We start from the raw sequence: 20,821 nt of genomic DNA, 5'->3' as shown, positions 1-20,821 counted from the left end.
ATACAAATATTGCAAAGTGGAAGTCAAAAGATTCCTAATGAACAAATTCTTACCCTAGTAGGGTTAGTCTCACTGGCCCATTGACATTGCACCTGCTGACTTTGTGCTTTTTTTGCTCTCACTTTTGATGCAGTTCCCCCTTATTGTACATTGTGTTTCACTTGCTGCCCTCCTACACCTGTTTTATTGTATTACCCGCCTGGTTGTATTTTTGCACTGTATATTCTTTCTCTCCCTTCCTCTTTTGGATATTGTTATAGACATTGTTTTTTTCCTTCCTCCCATCATATTGTAAAGTGTTCAGTTATCCCTTGGGATCTTGTTCGAGCTATATAAATAAATAAATAAATAAATAAATAAATGGTGAGCTAAGCATATAGTTAATGTCACCTTGGGACCACCAGTTACAGAGTACATAGCCCGGAACTCGTAATGGCTTAACAGTTGCATACTAGTGTACAGTAGGTCACATATATTTACATAGTGAGCGATGATTCGTAGACCAATTGTATCCAACTAGACTGTGTTAAAGAAGAAAGAAAGACATGTGTGAACATTAACTTAGATAGTTCTGTTAAATATCCCTATCCTCTTATCAGCCTGGGGAAAGTCAAGAGAGAGAAGATACTACAACACTAATACTAATACTATAACTACTACCTGAAAAGAAAGGATAGTAAAGGAGAAAGAAGGAGAGAGTAAGAATAGGAGAAGAGTAAGACTACGCTCAGGGTCAAAAGGCCTGCTTATGAGTTAGCATACTTATTGGCTGGTGATGGGAGGTTTATGAAATTTACCTTATTCTGGTAAGGGGCCATCACACAATCCTGGTCGTTTGAGTGTATGTGATGAGGGGATTATGGCAATTTTTAAAGATTTTCTTATGCATGCTAAACAGGTTTTCCTGCGTTTGCACTAAAAAATACTAATTCATCTTTATTATATGGTGAAATTATATCACTATATATTACGGTTTGCACCATTTCATCTAAATTCTCTTGAAGTTTAAAAATATTAATCTCTACTGTTTTCATCTCAATTTGTGAAAATGGACCGTCATCTGGTTCCTGTCTCTTAACACTAAGTTTTCTTGCTCTCAAATTCCTCACTCATTATACCGAGGTGGTCTTGTTTCAATAAATAAACTCATCCTCTCCCTCACAATCACTCCTATTGTCACTCTGCGTCTCATCTTTAGACTTTTTTTGTCTTGTTTTTGTATTAATCTGCTGCAATTGCCAGAAATACACCCACAGTTACTAACACATTCTCACTCCACTCCCTCCCAAGTAAACACAATCTTGCATCCAAACACTTGTTCCAAGCCTTACCAATCTGGACTTTCAGGATATTTGTGATGTGAAGTTTCATTGGCCATGCATGTAGTCCCATTCATTGAGTGGCTCGAAAGGTGCAGGGGGAAGCTGTGGTCTTTGCTCAAACATGACATGCCTCAAAATGTCAAGTTTCTTCACATCAAGCCAACCATTCTCAGGAAACTGAAGCTTTATATAATTTTCTGTATTTTTTAAGCTACAAATATGTATGTATACCATAATTTAGGAGCATCTCAAATGCAGCACTTTCAATTGGAGTTGGAACTTCTCCTCCATAGAAGGCTTCTTGGATTTTGACATAAGTGCACCCATTGTAGAATGCACATAGTACACCTGTAATAAATCACAATAGTATTTCAAAACAAAACCTTAAAATAATATGTGAAATCGATAAACCAAAACACATAAACCATTTGTCTACTAGTGGGCAAGAAACGGAAATCAAATTCACCATGAAAAGGGTTAATAGCACCTTAAAAGCACTACCAATCGTACACTGAGTTAGGTTTATGACTAGTGAAAACCTACCCTTGGGATCAGTATGTCTATCCTTTCACGTAAAGTAAACACTACTTAGTTCTCATTCCCACCTGCACAGTTAAGGATCTCATAAACTTAACCTTATAATTAGCTGGCGCATCACCTTTTTTCAGCCAATATTATATCTGATTTGAGTTCTCTTCAAAAACTTATAAAATCATCGATATCTTTTAAAAAATGTAATCCACAGCACATTCCAATGACACACAACACACTGAAATTTTAAATAACTTTTAAATTCAACTTTTTCCAACACATGCACAAAGTGCAAAATCATTGACAAAACACAATCACAAATAAAACCAACAAATCATTATAACCTCTCAAACATCACATGATTTTTCACTTAGCATAATACCCTATTGATACTGACTGAATCCACTGATTAGATGACATGGCCATGTACACCAGCAACAATACAAAATTTCAATGATACACCAAATTTTTGCCACCTCATATTTATATTTATGAACCCTATTAATTAGTGTTAGTTATGTAAACTATATTAATTAGCTCTTTGCTCACATTCACATCTAAAAATCAGTTGACACTATAATTAAATTAGTGAAGAGGGTCGATAAGTAGGGTTAGGACTATCTGAGTCTTCATAAGACTGTGTCCAAGAGATTCAAATAAGCTTATGTGAGACAGATTTGCAATTAACACCTCATAGGTTTATTCAAAATCGAGATTGTTACAGTAGGCAAAAAGTGGTTAGTTAATCAATTGCAGTCAATGTCTCAATAGTATATAACAATACAATAATGTGAGAAGAACAACATAAGGTCTACCTCCAAAGAAAGCAAGGAGTCATAAGTAAGTAGAATTCAGCAAATTAGAAAGGCAAAGAAAGTCATGAAAGTCAAAAAAGTCTGGGACATATCCCAAATCAACATCTTTTATATGGTCATTCAGTAGTGAGATGACATAATAGGATAGAACCACCAATGTATAATTCTGGTAAATCGATGAATATTCCAATACATACGATACATTCAATTAGGTACATCTAGAAACTGATACTTCTACTGCATATTAATGAATGAGGACTGCATAGCAAATGAAGGAAATAACACAGAACACAATATATAATTCAGCTAATGAATGGTCCCTAGGAAAGACTCATGCAAATGGCCTAGAAAGTTACAAATTCAGGAACATTCTGGGCATGATTTCTTTGTAAGGCACATACAATTGGTGCAATTTATTAATATAGATACCTTCTATTTTGCTGATTTTCTGAAATGGAAAAGCACACAGAGAAAGGTTGTTCACATAAAATATAAGTACACATTTCTCTCGGTAAATATAGATAGATGTCAATGCATCTGGCCATGGCCTACTCATGCTCACTTAACCTCATGAATGCAAGCATTATTTATATGCATTATGTTTCTAATTAATTAAAACATGCTAACAGCAGCCATGCATCTTCCCTCATGGATCCAACCAAAAGTATGTTGTCCACACAGCACCATTCTTTTTTTCGTTTCTACATGCAACAAGTCTACAATTTATTGCTGCTGAGAGTTTCACTGACAGGGCCATTAGACTGATAAGCTCTCTACTTCAGTGGTTCTTAATATTTTGACTTCTGTGGACCCCCACTTAATCAGTACTGGCATGTGGCGATCCCCACAGAATAATTATGGGAATCCCGGGACCACCACTGAGACATTACTGGAAGCCGGGGACAAGGTTTTGCGATGACTTGAACCTTAAAACAAAACATAAAAATACAGAAACATGCATTTATCAAACAAATGCACACACAATTAACAGTTTTATTTAATTCACAAGCAAAAATGACAATTTAAATTTTCATTTTAATGAGGAGAATGGAGCTTTTTTAAATTCAACTGAAGCCACCCGGCGTCTCGTTCATACTGTATTCTGTTGATGCATTTGCTCTTCTCCCACAAATCAATCAGAGAGCACCAACTTAATTTTTAGTCTCTATGAGACAGACAAGGTCCCGTCCCGCTCCCTAAACCCAACCTGTTATCCCTAGGAAGCCCTAACCCTACACCCCAAATCAATCCCTACCTACCTCTTTCACTCCAGCATGACGAACAATGGCAGTAACCCCTTCCCTGTGGAAAAAAAGAGGAAGAAAAGGTTAACATCTTCAGCGAGATGCTGCTGATGAAAGAAGAGGGCGGAGCTTCGGGAACCAAGGACCAATGACAGAGTAGGGTGGGGAGCCCGTAGAGGACAAACAGATTGGCAGAGGAGAAAAGGGGAGGCACCCAGAAGACGCCGAGAAGAGCAGCATGGAGCTGAACAGCGTTGAGAGAGAGAGAAATCAGACCATATTGGCGGAGGACGACAAAGGTGCAGAGCAAAGAAACGATGAAAGAAGACCATCCCTCGAAGACGACAACATGCCAGAAGTCTGGAGTGAAGAGTGGTTGTCGCCCTGGGAAGAGTGACTCCCCGCCGCAACTCAGGAGAGTTGCAGCTTTCCTGGTACGTGCAGGTACAGGGAGGGAGAAACCTAGGGAGCGGTTTGGGGAAAGGAGAAAGGGGACAGGTTGAGACGATTGGGAAATGAGATGCCAGATTACGGCACTGTTCTACTTGCAAGAACGGGGGTATCTGGGAAAAGCAAGCCCACCCAGTAATTTTTGGGGGGACTACACTTTTGCTTTCCTTGGGTTTTTGTTCTCTCTCTTTTCTTACTAGTTCTGGTTGAATTTCTTTTCATTAGTTCATGTTTGAAAAGGGACATCAGAATAAAAAAGATGGCCTATTGATAAGGAAACCCAAGATTCAGATAGAAGACAAGACTATCCTATGAAAGCATAATACAAGTGTTTAAAAGACCCTGAGAAAGAGTGTTGTAGTTGATTTAAATTACATAAAGAGTTGACTGTAGGGTAAAGCACAAATTCACATGCTCTTCATGTGCACTTCCCCATCGTCACAATCCAGTAGATAAAGCGAGAGAACCAGACTAGGCCTCGCAAATGGGGAGGGAGTGTGAGGATTTACAATTCACACTAGAAGGCAGTTTATTTCCCAATGCCCATCTGTGTGGTGATGGTCTCTATCCCTCACAAATGTAATCCTCCAGACCTTTACTTACCTTGCTCTGACTATCTTTTTCTTGGACCAACAGGGAATGACGTAACACAAAAGCCTGCATCTAGAGGAAAAAGAAAAAAATAGAGAAGAAGGTTACCATTGGAAGAGGAAGAATTCAGAGACCATAACAGGATCCACAAGGCTATCTTGCGTTCCTTCTAAGACTTACTTCTCGCATTTTTTTGTTCTGCTAAAATGAAATAAACGCTAAAATAGAGAAGTGCATCAGGCCTCCTAGATTTGTGTTTTCCCATCCCTCCCACACCCTCCAATTCTAATTCCTCATGCAAGGAACAGAGAAAACAATGGGTAACACCCATATTAAACAATTTGGGCCTACGACAATGTCTCCCAGCTTACCTCACAATGCAATTTCTGGAAGCAGAGTGCTTTGTAAAAAACATAGCACATTTCTTGAAGCTCTGTATTATTTTATTTATTTATTTTATTTTAGAGGTTTTATAGAGCGCGAACAAGATCCTTGCGGATATCAGAGCGCTTTACAATGAACATAGATGATTATAACATATGAATAGCAAGACACAATATAGACAACAAGCATGGGATAAATAAAATAAAATAAAATACACAGCAAGAATCGTAAAAATACCAAAGCATGGGATCATAGTTGTTCCAAGAACATATAAAGCGAGTCTCGGATGAAAGGTTCAGGGCCGGGAAGAGTGGTCAAGTAAATTTTGACATGAGAATCACTTATACTTCCTTTTCGAAAGATACGAAAGAAGAATTCAATCGGTTTTCAGGGGGAAGAGTATTCCAAATCCTAGGCGCCATCCCAGAGAAGGTTTGTTTATATGTTTTACTTTTATTGAATCTTTGAGGCTTCAGAAGCAGGTTATCTGCACTCCTAGAGAACCTTGAGCCACCAGAGATTGTCAATTTCTGTGCGAGATAGATGGGTGCCTTGTGGTGTATGGCCGTATGTGTCATGCAAGCAATTTTTAGCTGAATTCTTGCTTCGAACGGGAGCCAATTCAGGGTTTTTAGGTTCGGGGATATGTGGGAACTTCTTTTCCAACCGGTGATGAGACTTGCTGCAGAGTCTATTAAAGCTCTAAGGGCGGCTGTAGTTGTTTTTGGGAGGCCGCATAGAGAGACAATACCATAATCCACACGAGGGATAACTAGCTCTTGTACAGCCTGTTTGAAGTCGTTGACTGGTAAGAATGGCTTCAGTAAGTAAGTAAGTAAGTAAAATGTTATTGTTTGTAGTTAATTAAAACCTTTACAATATTGATGACATAAAAAGAAAATCACTTGATTTAAAACTATAATGAGCAAGCGGACGGATCATTAAAAAAGAAAACTTTCTGTAATGTCTATGTAGATGGTGTATTTGTGGATGGAACTGATTGATTGCACATTCACTTAGTCGAAATTCGGACCTTTGAAATCCTTGTTCTCAGTGTTCATTATTAACTGAAGTGCCTTTTGACAAAATCTTGCGGCCCTGCAGGCTATCTGCAGTTGGTAACTGTTCAGCGCTAGCATAACGGCCGGGCGGCATGATCTAATTTGAGAAAATCGGAATACGTGGAGTAAATAATAACGTCTCAGGTTTGTCAAAGCCGGACAAATGCACAGTATGTGTATCATAGTTTCATCCATTTGCCCACATAGTCTACAAACAGGTGTCGGCCATGTTTGTTTCCATGCCGGTGTCTGATCTTTTAATATGGAGGTTCCCAGTCATAATTTTAGAAGTATTTTTTGGGCTGCTGGGGATATATGATTAACTAAATATGGTTGCGGCTCCAATTTCCCGTATGTGGCCAGCACAGTCCAACTGTGCTTTTTCTTCGCTATAGCAGCTTTGTCTGTTGCCCATGATCTTTGCTTTGCTGCCGCATTAGTCTCTTTTTTAAAGGCCGTAAATGATTGATTTGTATTCCATGCCTTTTCCAACTTAAGATTTGAGACGGCGCTCTCCCATGCTGTTTTCCATGGGTTTTTTGACTTTTTCTGGTTGTTCACCGCAGACCAACAGAGGCCCATGAGCGTGTTCTCTTCAGCAGATCTTAGTTTCCAACATGTTTTTAATATGGCTGCTTGTCTGCTTTGATGCTGATTTAGTAAACCAAATTCCAAGCGGATCTGTGGTTGGGAAACAAACCTTGGAATCCGAAAAATTTATTTGAACAGCTCTGATTGTTGCGTGTTCAAAATGTTAGCGTCATTTCCCTTGTACAGTTCCGACCCATATGTAAGAGATGGAAGACATTTTGCAGCTATTACCTTCAACAAATGCGAGTTAGATGGACAATTCAGTTTCGTTTTTAATAGGTTTAGTGCATAGCGTAGTTTGCTTGCCTGAGCCTTTCTGTATGACTTTGATCTTTCAGCGACCACCTGGCATCGACTACTACTCCCAAGTATTTGTAAGTGGAGGTCTGCTCTATTGTGTTGCCTGCAATGTGCCAATTAAAGGATTTTCTCCCTGGCTGCGAGGCAAAACAGATTATCTTTGTTTTTTTGTAATTGATTTGCAGACCTTGTGCACTGATGTAATCGTTGAGCTTCGTGATGGCACGTTGTAGACCCAGCGGGGTCTGACTGCATAGTACGATGTCGTCTGCATACTGTATGCTCCTGATTTTGTAATTGGCTAACTTTGGAGGATCACTTTCTATTTCCGCAATTCTTTTGTCCAGATCCGCTGTAAAAATGTTGAAAAGAGTTGGTGCTAAAACGCAGCCCTGCTTGAGGCCAACATAGGTGGGGATTATTTCTGTCGTTCTATCGCCATTGGCTAGTTTTATTCTAACCCAGGTGTACGAGTATAGGTTTATAATGGCCCGCAACAGGTTTGATGGTATTCGCCAATTGGCCATCTTTCGCCATAATGCCTCCCTCTGGACTGTGTCGAACGCTGCTTTGATTTCTACAAAGCACGTGTACAGCTTGGCTGATTTTTCCCTTCCTTTTTCCACCATAAGATTGAGCGCCAGCAGGTTGCATGATGTATTGGTAACAGGCCTGAAACCTGTCTGCGTGATCTACAGAGTCTTGTTCACACAGACCCAATTTTCCAGGTCCCTCAGAAGATTTGAGGCATAGATTTTAGCCTCGACATCTATAAGTGCGATGAGGCGGTAATTGCCTGGATCTGACCTTGTACCGGCCTTGAAGATAGGATGTAAGATGCTGCCTCTCCATGACTCAGGTATACTTCCGTTTTGAAATACATTGTTATAGAGTGGGGTGAGATATTCTGCCCAAAACTGTTGGTCTTATTTGAACAGACCATTCGGTAGGCCGTTTGGGCCTGGGGCGCCTTTGGACCTCAAGTTTTTGAGTACTATTACTACCTGAGATGCCGTTATCCAATTTCCATCAGGTTGTGTCTCTGCTTCTTGGTTAATTATTAGTTGCGTTGTCTGCTGGTCCGGGTGTTGTGCTGGAGTGTTGTTACATTGAGCTTGCTCTATATGCCGTATCCAGTCTCCCTCCAGAATGTTGGCATTGAAGACCTGTTCCGCTCCATTTGCCACTTTATTTATTTCAGCCCAAAATTTCCCGTTGTTGTTTGTTTGCTGGCTACTAGTAGTGCTTGCCAGATATCTGTTTGGTATTTTGATTTTTCTAACCATACTTCTTTTTTTGTAGTTTTGTCTTAAACTGTAAATTTGTTTACCAATATCTTCGCCCTTTGTCTTGGCTGTTGCATGTAGCTTTCTGGTTTCTTGGTTTAGGGACCTTTTCTTACGCACTATTGGTCCTAGGGACACCTGGGGTGGTTTTCCGGTCTTCCCTTTGGTGATATGGATTTGGTTAGCGAATCTCTCCATTATTTTTATGATCAAACTTTCCCAGTTGTCCCGGGGGGCAGATGCATCTTCACCGATCATTTCTGAGTGTGCAGTTTTGACATACGTCATTATCTCTTTGATGTTATTGCCATTCCATACTAGTCTCTTGAGATTATAGAGACTAGGAGGTTCAATCAGGGCTTTGCATGGAGTGGCCCTTTTGTGTTGGACTCTAAATTCAATGGCTTGCAGGCTGTGGTCACTCTCCAGTTTGGGGATGGTTTTATAACTCACAATAGTTTGCAAGGTCTCTAAGTCCACAATAGTATAGTCCAATACTGATTGAGCCTGTTTGGCTATTCTAGTTGGGGCCGCTGGTTGATCTTGTGGAAACCGGCCGTTCAAAGCAATCATTCCAACCTCAGAGAGCATTAGGGCACACTGTTGACCGTACTTATCCTTTTTTCGGTGATTTGTGATGATGCTTGGGATGGCTCTGCCCTTCCATTTGTTTTGAGTCATGGTTTGGGCCTGGTCCTTTTCAAGCAAGAACATGTTCAGGTCACCTGACACAACCAGCCCGGCCTGCGGATAGATGGATTGCATTAATTTGATATAGGTTTTGAGGGTCCGGATCTTCTCCACTTTGTTCTTGGAGTCTGGGTGTAGATATATATTACAGATTATCATTGACAAGGGGGTTTGCACCTTCTGTGTGCCTTTGCCGAGATCTATCATTAAATCGAGTTTGATGCACTGAATCCAATCTTGTCCTGTGTCAATTGTAAGGAAAGTCCAGATAATAACAGTGTTGAGGTAGATGGATAGGCCTCCGGCAGCCCTTCCGGAAGGGCCTCTTTTGATGGCTTGTAGTTGGATTTCCCTAAAACCATCTATGGGCTGGGAAGCCGTTAGCCAGGTTTCTTGGAGTAGAATAATGTCAAAGTCTTTTAAAAATGACATTAATTCTAGGTCGTTAGCTTTGCCCCCCAGACCGTTGATATTCCACGAACAGGCTTTCAGAATCGACTTCAACTTCCTTAGAATGTTTAATTGGAAGTTTGCTCCCTTTGTAGCGTTGCGGACATGTTTCTGCATGCTGAGCTTGCTGTCCAGAGTTATTCCCAGTGTTTTAGCTGAGTCCACTAGACACAGGATGAACTTAGAATAGGATTGCTACGGCATACACTGTGTAAGAATACAGTTGTTTTCCCCTTTGCACTTTAATGATTCATTTGAGGTGCTCTAATATTGAGTCGATATCCTGCCACTTTATATTGTTGGTATGTATTGTTATTGATTGTATCTGAAAAGTTTTCTTTTTTTTAAATTTATTTATTACAACCAAAGGATGACATTTTAATCATTTTTAATGTATTTTAAACACTGTACTTTTATGGTTTTTGTATTTTCATGAAAACCAAATAAAGGAATTTGATTGATTGAATTCCTCCTGCTTACAGAACATTTTTTAAAAATCAATAAAAATTTAGCTTTTTTTATACACTTTATCTGTTACCATTATTTAATTTTCTAAGCAGTCACAGACACCCCTGAGTAGGTGTTGTGGCCCTCTAGAGGTACCAAGACCACAGGTGAAGAACCGCTGCTCGAGTTCATGAACAATTTCTCCTATTACTTAATAACTACACTGCATTGCAACTTTGTTTCCCAGGGTAACTCCTATGAACCTATTCCGGCTAAAAGCTAGATAATCATTGTCCATACAGTTTATAAAGTCACACGATGCATGTAGATAATGCCTCTCAGAGTTCACATAGGACATTTTCCCCCTACCATGTTTCCTGTGAGTTAAAATCACACACTCAGCATAAAGAAAACATAAATGCATATGATACATAGAGCTCAATAATTTAGGTCTATGCAATATTATTCTTGCAAAAAAAGCTAGGCTACTCCAAAGCACGTCTTCCAAAGCCCCAGGTCCCATTAATCTTTAATACTAATATGCATTGAAACACAATGCATTCGCTTGCCTGGCGATGTTTGTGACCTGTCTCTATTATGTAAGAAAAATGATTAACTGGGTCAAAAAAAAATATTAAATCAATAAATCCAAGCTGCCTCAATCAAGGTTCCACGTTGTAAATTCAAATATATCTTGTTTTATTTTCAGAAATCAGCTGGGTTATGTTTATTTTGCACCAAGAGTTCTTCCCCCATCGTTCTTCCTTATTTGGATCTTCAACAACCTGTGCAACATTGGTTGGCTGTTTCTCTGGGACCGAGAGTAAGTACTGTCCAATTTGAAAAACTTTATTCCGTTATGTTCTATAATTTGCCATAACAATTTCACTAAAAACGTAGACATCCAACCAAATGTTGTAAATACTGTATGAAATAACTGAGTTAATCAACTGTTTTGTTTTTAATATTGATTAAGTCAAATTCAAACATATGTAAGTACAAATCCACCCGCCAGAGTATTAAGAACGAATACGATACAACAAATGCGCTAGTGCCAATAGATAGGGTTAAGACAACTACAAGCCAACGTCAGCCTATGGTTCACTGCAAGAAGACAGGGCTATGACGGTACCTAAAACAAGTGACCAGAAGAAGAAAGACACAGGCGAGTGCAAAGATAGGAGAGAAGAAAAACAAAGCAACGAGCAACTAAGACACAGAATATCAATCATAAACTTCCAAATAGTGTCAGCAAGTGTTGCTGAAAAGTCCCTCTTGTTTTTGTATACAAATTTTAGTCCTTTACAAGAGAACCAGAAGTGACAAATTGTTAATCCAGTTGTCTATAGGGACAGAATCCGAAGATTTCCAGTTCTTGAGTAATATGTTTTTCGAGACTTTTGCAGCGGTAGCTAACCATTGTTTCTGCATAGATTTCTAAGACTTGGGGGAAGAAACCTCCCTGTATAGACATCCTAATTAAGATTCTCAAATAATAAATAGTCCGGCCCATGTGCAGGACCCTAGAGCACTTTTAAAAGCGGACAAAAAAAAGTAAAATGAAAAAGCGCTTGTGTACAGGAAATATTTGCATTACATGTTTCGTCTTCTAAAAAACAAATATGAAAACTACCAAAACTTATTACAAAACTAACACGCTTTGGCAAAGCCAATAGGACTGGCGTCAATATGCTAATGTATGCAATACAAGTAGGCTCCTATGTGCACTGCTTCACAGACTCTATGTTTTACTTTCCCATGCTCAATCCATGTATATTATGTAGGTCACGAATGCTCCATTGTCTTCAGTGAAGCTTTCAATATTCCAGTGTTCTGATATTATTTATATTATGTAAAACGCAATACCCACTGCTCACTACTCACTACTCACAATTAACATTAATTTGCAAACTTTCTCCAGCTATGAAAGCTTACAACGGGTGTAAGTAACACATTCATTTGATTTTGGACCTGATTCACAAATTGCGCGTTTGTAGTAACTTACACTTTTTAGCATGGCCTGCACTACACATGGTCAATCACTGGTACTGCAAGCCCTCTGTAGTGACTTCACTTCACACTTCTTTCCCCATAGTCTCCTGCCCAGCCATGTAGAATGTTGACATCATGATGATGTATTAGAATGCTACAGAGCTCTTAGATTTTCAGTTGAGATTCAGGACTGAGTTGGTACCATCCTGCTCCTGGTGGGGTTAATATTTCCTTTACTTTTACTTACTGTATGTACAACTATCCTGTACCACCTTACTTAAATAAATATCTTCATCATCTACATGGATTCCTGGTCATCCTTCACTACACCCTCCCACAAAAAATATTGGAGGTAAGAACTTAACAACTCCTGGGAAACAATGTTAAATTATTTAGAAGATTTCCAAATATAAATAAATATATATTTGTATTTTAAAAATATAGAAACAATTTACATATTTATTATTTAATTATAAAATATTTATTAACCCTAAGTTGAATTAAAAAATATAATGTCATAATAGATGTTCTTAAAATTAATAAGATTTATTGTTACCTTATTTTTTAAATTCTCATCTCACGTCTCAGCTCCTCCATCTTTTGTTTTTTCCTTCCCTGGAGCATGGCCTCATTACAGTCTCGTTGAGTGGCTGACTTGTATCCTTCCAGTGCTAATTTTTAGGGAAATTTGTTTTACTGTTGGTTACTTACCCCACAAGAGGGAATGTGTTTTCATGCTCTCTTCCTTGTGTGCTTCCCCATGCTACCCTCCTATGTTTACTGCTCTCTTATGTACTTTTCTCCACCTTCTGCAAATGGTGTTGCTTCTCCACCTGTGTTGGCCTCATGTTTGTTTGCCTGTCTCCATTCTGCTGTGCTCACTGTCACTTGCATGTGCTTCCCCAACTCCTGCATTATTTTCCTAATTTATTTTGCAGTTTTATATAGCTCGAACCAGACTCAAAGGTATTGGAGTGCTCACATGAGCACCAGTTACATTACACAGGTGCTGCTGTCTCCCTCATGTACTACTTCTCCCCTTCTTCCTCTGCTTTGTTTTCCCCACACGCTTCTCAATTATGGGTAAATGCATCAAAAATCGGTAAAACGAGTCCTTATTAGCGAAAAATAAAGAATCGCTAATAAGGAGTCGTATACTGCGATGCATCAACAGATTCGGTGTTTAATACCGAATCGCTATAAATCGTTAAATATCCGGTAAACACGTTTGCGAGAAACCAATTCAAAGATTAGCAAATACCTAAGTAGCAAATACCGAATCGGTATTTGCGATTTCGGTAATAGCGATTCCGCTAAAAAAGAAAAGTCGCATCGGAAGCAAGCTGATGACATCACAACCAGGAAGCAACACAGCCCATGCTTCATTCAGTGCCCTGAGGAGCTCAGAGGAGGAGGCAGAGCACAGGAGCAGAGGATTGTGACAGTGAGAACACAAAACAAACTCAGAGCAGACTACCAGGATGGAGAAGGATGCACCCCAGAACAAGGAGGCACCCAGGAAGAGAAAACGAAAGTTTTCAGATGAGGAACTCGAACTGCTCATCGAGGGGTTGAGCAGCAAACACGACAGGCTGTTTGGGAGGCAGTCCCACAAAGTACCAGAAGCAGAGAAGCGCAAATTGTGGCTGCGCATTAAAGACAGAGTCAATGCTGTAGGAGTCACCCACCACAGCATAGACGATTTAAAGAAGAGGTGGTATGACCTCAGGAAGAGGGCAAAGGAGAGGATTGCCGAAAGGGTGAGGGATGCAGTTGGCACAGGAGTGGGAACATCCAACGTGACTCCAAACACAGCCCTTGAGGACCTCGTTGAGGCTACAATTGAGCCAGAAGCTGTTGTGGGGGTCACTCAATTCGACACATCCGGCGCAGCAGCAGGAGGAGAAGGTAAGATGCATGCCAGCGCAGATATGCAGCGTGTTGTCCACCTATGCCCATCCCCCCAGGCCAATCACAGTGCATATGTAACTGTGCCTAATGCATACCCCCTCACCAGAGTAGTGCATCATGGGAGTTGTAGTCATATCATGAATGAGTGCATGTCTGACTCCTGATGTAATAGAAATGAAACCAGCTGCACATGGCCATATGTCAGTGCAAAATCGCCTTTATGTAGTTGAAATTATGCAACACAGATACATCATGGCAAAATAATAACTATGCACTGTTTCACATACAGATGCATCACCCCTCGAGTCAGATGACAGCGGACGCCTCGTCATCTCAGAGACACCAGTGGTGACAGATGTTGAACCCCGCAGGGACCTGAACCCACAACACCACCATCACCGCCACCACCACCACGGCGGACAACACCGCCACCACCACCACCGTGGCCAACTACACAGAGCCGCAGGGCAAATGTCCCCTCCCTGCAGGTGATGGAGTCAGCGCAGAGGCCAGCTGACACAATTGTCCCATGACAGACAGTCGTTGCTCCAACCACCCACGCAGCAGCACGTGTCTGAGTCAGGCAGCGGGCCAGGCCCCTAGGTAGAGCTGTTGAGAGAGCAGATGATCCAGCACACAGATACGGAGTGGTGGAGACACGGATGCTGCGTGTCCAGCGCCTGCAGGGGAGACACATGGGTGCAATTAACATCAACATTGCGAAACTGATAAACAAAATGGGCACCATGACAGACGCAATGCGCGAGATGACCACAGCTGTTTCTGAGGGCAACAGAGACATCAAACTGTGCCTGCAGGAACTCACACGTGCTGTAACTGCAGAAGACCAACAGGACGAGCGCCGTAGGCATCGGCAGAACATGGTCCATACTAATGCCACCAATAGAGCCATCACTAAGCTGTGCAACAGCACAGCTGTGCTGTCGCGCAGATCTGTGTCCCTGCAGGTCGATTTGGGCCATTATTGCGGAGATGTCGCAAAGTCCCTGGAGAGAGTGACCACTGCAGTGGAGCATCTGCAGTCTGGGACTTTCAGTGCCAGCAGTTTGGGATGGGAGGAGGGGAGTGAGGCTGCCTCAAGCGTAAGCAGCGTCTCTGTGTCGGAGGCCAGCGAGAGGAGGCGCAGTGCTCGCAGCACCATAGCCACAGAAACACATGGCGGAGATGTGGCTGAGTCACGGGACAGGAGGCTGGGGGTACGGGGCAGGCACAAATAGCCATGATCCATTGGCTCCCTGGCCATGGTGACGTAACCATGGGCCAACTATACAGTAACATGTTACACACGTGATGACAACGGACATGTTTTCATTTGTTTATTTGATTCTGCGTCATGTTGGTGTATCATACATATGCACCTGGCAGGTACTCATGTGCATTAAACAATTGCAAACATAAACATGTTGTGTTGGCTCTTTCATACCTGTCTCAGAAGTGATGACTTGTGATGTATGTCCTCCTCCTTTGTCCCTCAGCTGTATTTGGCACGTGTGCCTGTTGGTGTTGGGGGGGGGGTTGCTGTGCCCATAAGTCGTCCTCTCCGTCCACCTCTATTGGTATCCCCCTTCGTGTGGCAATGCTGTGCAGCAGGGCGCAGACTGCTATTATCCGGCAGCAGGTAACTGGGTCATACTGCAAGGCACCTCCTGTCTTGTGTAGTATCCGGAAGCGACTCTTGAGGATGCCAAAGGTTCGCTCTACCACATTCCTGGTACTGATATGTGCTGCGTTGTAGCGCTGCTCCTGAGGTGTTGCAGGGTTGAGGTAGGGAGTGAGGAGATATTCACACAAGGCGTAGGCGCTGTCACCTGCAGGGAGGGGAGCAAAGGGTTAGTTGCATGGATACATTTACGTATGTGAGGATGGTGTTCATTTGGAGGCATTTGTATGTACCGAGTAGGTGTCCCTCTCCAAATTCCCCGTTGATCAGGCGCCTGTGGATGCCACTGTGTCTGAATATGTATGCTTCGTGGGTGCTTCCTGGGAATTGTGATACGATGTCCATAATGATGTGCTTGGCATTGCACACAACCTGGACGTTGATGGAATGGTATGACTTCCGGTTGCGGTAGATGTATTGGTTGGCTGAGGGGGGACAGATGGGGACATGGGTGCAGTCCATGCACCCTATCACATGGGGGAATTGTGCCACCTGGTAGAACTCCTGTTTGGTGCGGTTCAACTGCTGTGGGGTTGTGGGGAAGGTGATGTGGTGATGTATCAATGTCAGCATGGCATCTAGGAAATTGTGGAAGAAGCGTGATAGTGCGCTTTGCGACACGCCTCCAGCTTCTGCTATGAACCCCTGGAAGCTTCCTGACGCCAGCATGTGCAGGCTGCATAGGACCTGGACATGGGCTGGGATGGCGTTGGTCCTACGGGTCTGGTGCTGCAGTAGTGGGTCAAGGTCGGCAATGAGGCACATGATCATGGCCCTGTTGAGCCTGTACTTGTCATAGATCTGTTCCTCTGTCTGGCCCAGCAATGTGATGCGCACCCTGAAGACTCTGTCCTGGATCATCCTCCTGCGCTGTGCAAGGGCGTTGATTCTCCTCCTCCTGACAAGCACGTAGGGGGCAGCCATTTTGGAAGACCTACAGGGTCTCCAGAGGCATATTTGAAGGGTTTATGATTGGCTGCACCTGTGTTGGAATTTTTTTTTCTACCTTCCAATAACTTTACCTCCAGTTTGTGATTCCCCCTATTTTGCTCATGCAAAATAGCGATTTTGAGCATTTTCGGTATTTGCGAGTTTTGATGCATTTCGTTCCGATTCTTTATTAGCGATTCGGTATTTCCGGAGGCTGGTTTATTTCACGGTATTACCGATTCACTATTATGCGATTCGGTATTTTACCGCGGGAGGTATTTAGCGAATCTTTATTTTTTAAGGGTTTTGGGTTGATGCATTGCATTTCCCGGTTTTGCGTTCGGTATCGGCCTGTTTTACCGATTCGCTATTTTACCGGGAGGTATTTTGCTTGATGCATCTGCCAGTTAGTCTCTCCCAAGTGGTCTAAATGATGTTGCTTTTGTACTAAAGGATTCCTAATATTTGAATCTACCAAACCAAGTATTGCTCACCCTTTTTGATCCATAAATATGAAACTAAAGATAATTTCGCAAATGTGCATATGCTGTGATAATTGTGCATGCATATATCATTAGACGCGGCTGCCCAGAGAAAAAATGTGACCACCAGCAGCGGTCTCGCCATCTCACTTTTTTCTTATTTTTGCTGATTCTGCACAGCATCAAGAAAAGCATTTATCTTTTTCTCCAATGCTGTACTGCATCGCAAAAAGGCACTGACAAAGCCAATCAGTGCTAAAGGTAAGACCTATTGGCTTTGCCAATAATTGTTTCTGCCTCCCTGCCCTTTTGCTACAGAAAAAAGGGGTTTTCTCCACAGATGTGGAATTTTGAAAGAAAAATGTAAACAACGCATTGCTGTGTTGAGGTCTGTGCCCGTCCAGCAATAGAGTCAGTGTTGTGAGAGGGTCGCTGAGTGATGACCCTCATGTAAGCCTTTCTCAGGCTTCTTATGATACCTCAGTATAGGTTCCGTACAAGGTTCTTCCAACCCTTCTCTGAATGACCTTAGCTTCTTGATATTATGGAGAGGCCCTCAATGCTATAGAACAGTACTCAATGCCCTGAGTGTCCTCAACACTGTAGCTGAAGTCCTCAGAATCATAGAAGATTCCTTGCAGTCATGTAAGGTCTCTTGATGTCATGGACAGGCTCTTGATATCATGAAAGCATCTCCTGGAGTCCTGGAGAGAGTCTTAATGTCAGAGATGAGCCCTTGACATCAGGAATGGCTCTGACCAACCTGGGGACTATCAAAGGCACAGAGAGCACCTCACAAGCTTAGAGAGGCCCTCAAACTAATAAAGAGACATTTAACAATGCCAAGGGCCCATCAATGTCATATGGTGACCTCAACATCCAAGAGAAGTCCAGCAACATTGGTATTACTCTATAGGTCCAGGATTCTTTTGCTTGTTAACGTTTCATAGGTTGTAGCTGCATTGGCCAGATGACAACAGTAATACAAATTTTACATGCGTCTTACTTCCCTTTTTTGCCATGTTCTCATGTCATGCATGCAATATGCGGTAGTGCAGTGTTCTTTGCTGCTCTCCTCATATTTTTGTTTGTGCATCTTGCCAGCTGTCACCTCAAGTACTGGTAAGACTTGCAAGCGCTCTTGAACTCTATGACTCATATTTTAACCTGCTGCAGAAGCATATTCATGGTTGTTGTAAGAAATGTGGGTATTACTATTATTATTATTTTTATTATTACCATTTCTAGAGCTCACAAGCCCAAACTCCATACTGAATGTTGCAAAATGGTTCTGCCCATTTAACATGCCCATGTGCAAGGGGTGTACATGTAAGACTTCTGTTGTGTGCGACCCAGTAACTGGGCACAGGGAGCCTTGATAGAGGGGATTCTGCAGGATTAAATATTGACTTGGGGTAGGCCTCATAATGTTAGTGTACTCTCATAGGAAATGTCAGTGTGATTTACTGTCTTGTTTGCAGTGACACTTTATTATACACATAGGGGGAAACTACCTTAGTGTGCAGTTTTGCTTCCCATTGGCCTACAAAGTTCAGTGTCATATAAAAATTAGGTGGAATATATGCACCAAAATCAAATGTGTGAGTTCCAAGAAGGTATCTGTACACCTTATGGGTCATCCAGCATTGTCATATTTCTCTGGCCCAGCTCAGGAAGGTATCTCTCCCCAGCAGAGGGAACAAAGGCCACCCCAAACTAAAGGAGTAATTAACAGTGCTTCCCTCGACTCATAGGGAGGAAAGGGTGTGGAAAACATCTGCATCTGTTAATTACCTGTCTCATTGTTCCATGGCTAGGTTCAGCCCAGGCTCGCTGCACCAATGCAGAAGCCCAGACAACTGAAGCCAACACAGGAGTGAGCTCTTCCTTGATGATTTGGTGGACAATGCCCTGGTAGAGATGTCAGCAAGGGGAGGAGTTCAGACCTCAAGAGCAGATGTGGTCAGTGACTCATGGATGACACCATCCTGAAATCTCACAGCATGTTGAGCAGTAGGGTTGGGAAAGGAGTGGAGAGGTGATATGGAATCCTAGGATTGGTCAGGGGTGCCAGGCTTCTAGTATCTTCCATCCCCATTTAAAAACTCTTGCACAAGTGAGAGAAAGGGTTTTTGTGCTTTTCTGCTGTTTGCTGCTGGAACCTGGGACCATGACAGACATGGACAACTGGAAGGAGAAACCCCATGATGACCAAGAGGACCTAGGACTTCACCCCAGTTAACCCCAGGACCAATGGGTGTCTCCAAGAACCAGGGAGGCTGGCCCCTGTGCATCCCCTGAAGAACAGTAGGCGAAAGCCCTCGCCAACTTTGGACTCTTTGTCCAGAGACAAACAGCAGAAGGAGAGCTCGAGCAGGGAGCCTGTGGAACCCGTTCCTGTGAATTTATACCACCTTGGAAGTGAGAAGGTTTTCGAACTGCTCCTTGTTGTGAGAGCTCACAATCAGGATTAAAATGAGCTTGACTTCATCCAAATGTGGTATGGTGTTTTCAAGGTTTCCCACCTTTGACCCCTTTTCAAGAAATGGAGCTCATGGTGCTCTTCAGTGTTTTCAACAAATATCCCTGGGGTGGGACAGAGCCTGGGGGTCAGTGGAAGCTCCTTGATTTATTTATTTGGAAACAGAGGTTGCATGTGGGGCCCTCACCCTTTGGTTGGACCCCCATCTTCTTGGGGCAACTTAAACAAGGGGCCCGGGATCCCAGCTCTGGGCCCCAGTGGACCAAAAGACAATGAGATAGCACTGTTGAGCCCCCCAATGGCGGTGGCCTCACCCCGCTCTCGGTGCCCATGTCTGGGGGGAATTGAGTGGCCACCACAGCTCAAACTCCGTGCCTGGGGATAGCGGGCAGGGGAAAACACAGCTACCAGCCCCTTTGCCAGCAACAAGGAGTGCCGGCTGGGTGGGAAGCTGGCAGGAGCAGCCAGGTGTGGGCTTCTAGAGCAGCCCCCAACATATGGAGGGGTGCCCAGATGGGGCGTCCATCTCCCCAAATAAAGAAAATACAAATGAAAAAGCTGTGTGGCTCCCACCACCACCATGGGAGAGCCGTTCATAAAATATTCACTGCTCCAGGCTAGGGCACCTCATAATGCCTTGCTAGGTTGGTTAATGTGCATATTTGTCTTACCTTAAATTATTGTCCTGCAAGTGCAGAATTTAGTAGTGTGTGTAATAAAGGTACTTTTCCTTTTTCTAAAGAAAAACACTGCTGGACAATCACTTATTGGCTGTTAATATTCATGACAGAGAATAGTGATTGCTAGCCCACACCATTCCCACCCAGGGCCCACAGACTACAGAACGAATAATCCAATTTCTTACACTACATTACAATGATACAGCAGGTCTTAAGCAACTTCATAAAATGACTGACAACCAATATCAAACAGAGAGATGTAAGGATGCTATTCCAGAGGCAGGAGACCTGTACCATAAACTCTCTGCCTCCTACTCCGATTTCTTGAATTTTGACTGCATTAGCATATTAGCTTCTGAAGCGCACAGACATAGAACAGGAAGATAACACCGAAACATATTCTGAGGATAGATAGGGCTGACATGCTGAACAGCCCTATGGACAATGCACAGAGACTTGAAAAGGATCTTTTTCTACAAAAAAAGCCAATGCAGTTTATTA

The 20,821-nt window shown here is 42.4% G+C and overlaps 1 protein-coding gene across 2 annotated transcripts in view; it reads left to right on the top strand.

Moving 5' to 3' along the window:
* Positions 1-20,821, top strand: part of LOC144828906 (uncharacterized) — a 181,173-nt gene that overhangs the window by 98,933 nt on the left and 61,419 nt on the right. For both annotated transcript variants that reach the window (XR_013610556.1, XM_078687514.1), the window contains exon 3: positions 10,872-10,985. Coding sequence is in view for 1 of the 2 variants with exons in the window: in XM_078687514.1 (XP_078543640.1) it covers positions 10,872-10,985 (114 nt within the window). In the remaining variant the exon portion in view is untranslated. The remainder of the gene's footprint in view (positions 1-10,871; positions 10,986-20,821) is intronic.

Source organism: Lissotriton helveticus, chromosome 4_1 (genome assembly GCF_964261635.1).
Source record: "Lissotriton helveticus chromosome 4_1, aLisHel1.1, whole genome shotgun sequence".
Classification (NCBI taxonomy): domain Eukaryota; kingdom Metazoa; phylum Chordata; class Amphibia; order Caudata; family Salamandridae; genus Lissotriton; species Lissotriton helveticus.
The sequence above is the reverse complement of the archived record's forward strand: the minus strand, read 5'-3'. Positions and strand labels throughout refer to the sequence as shown.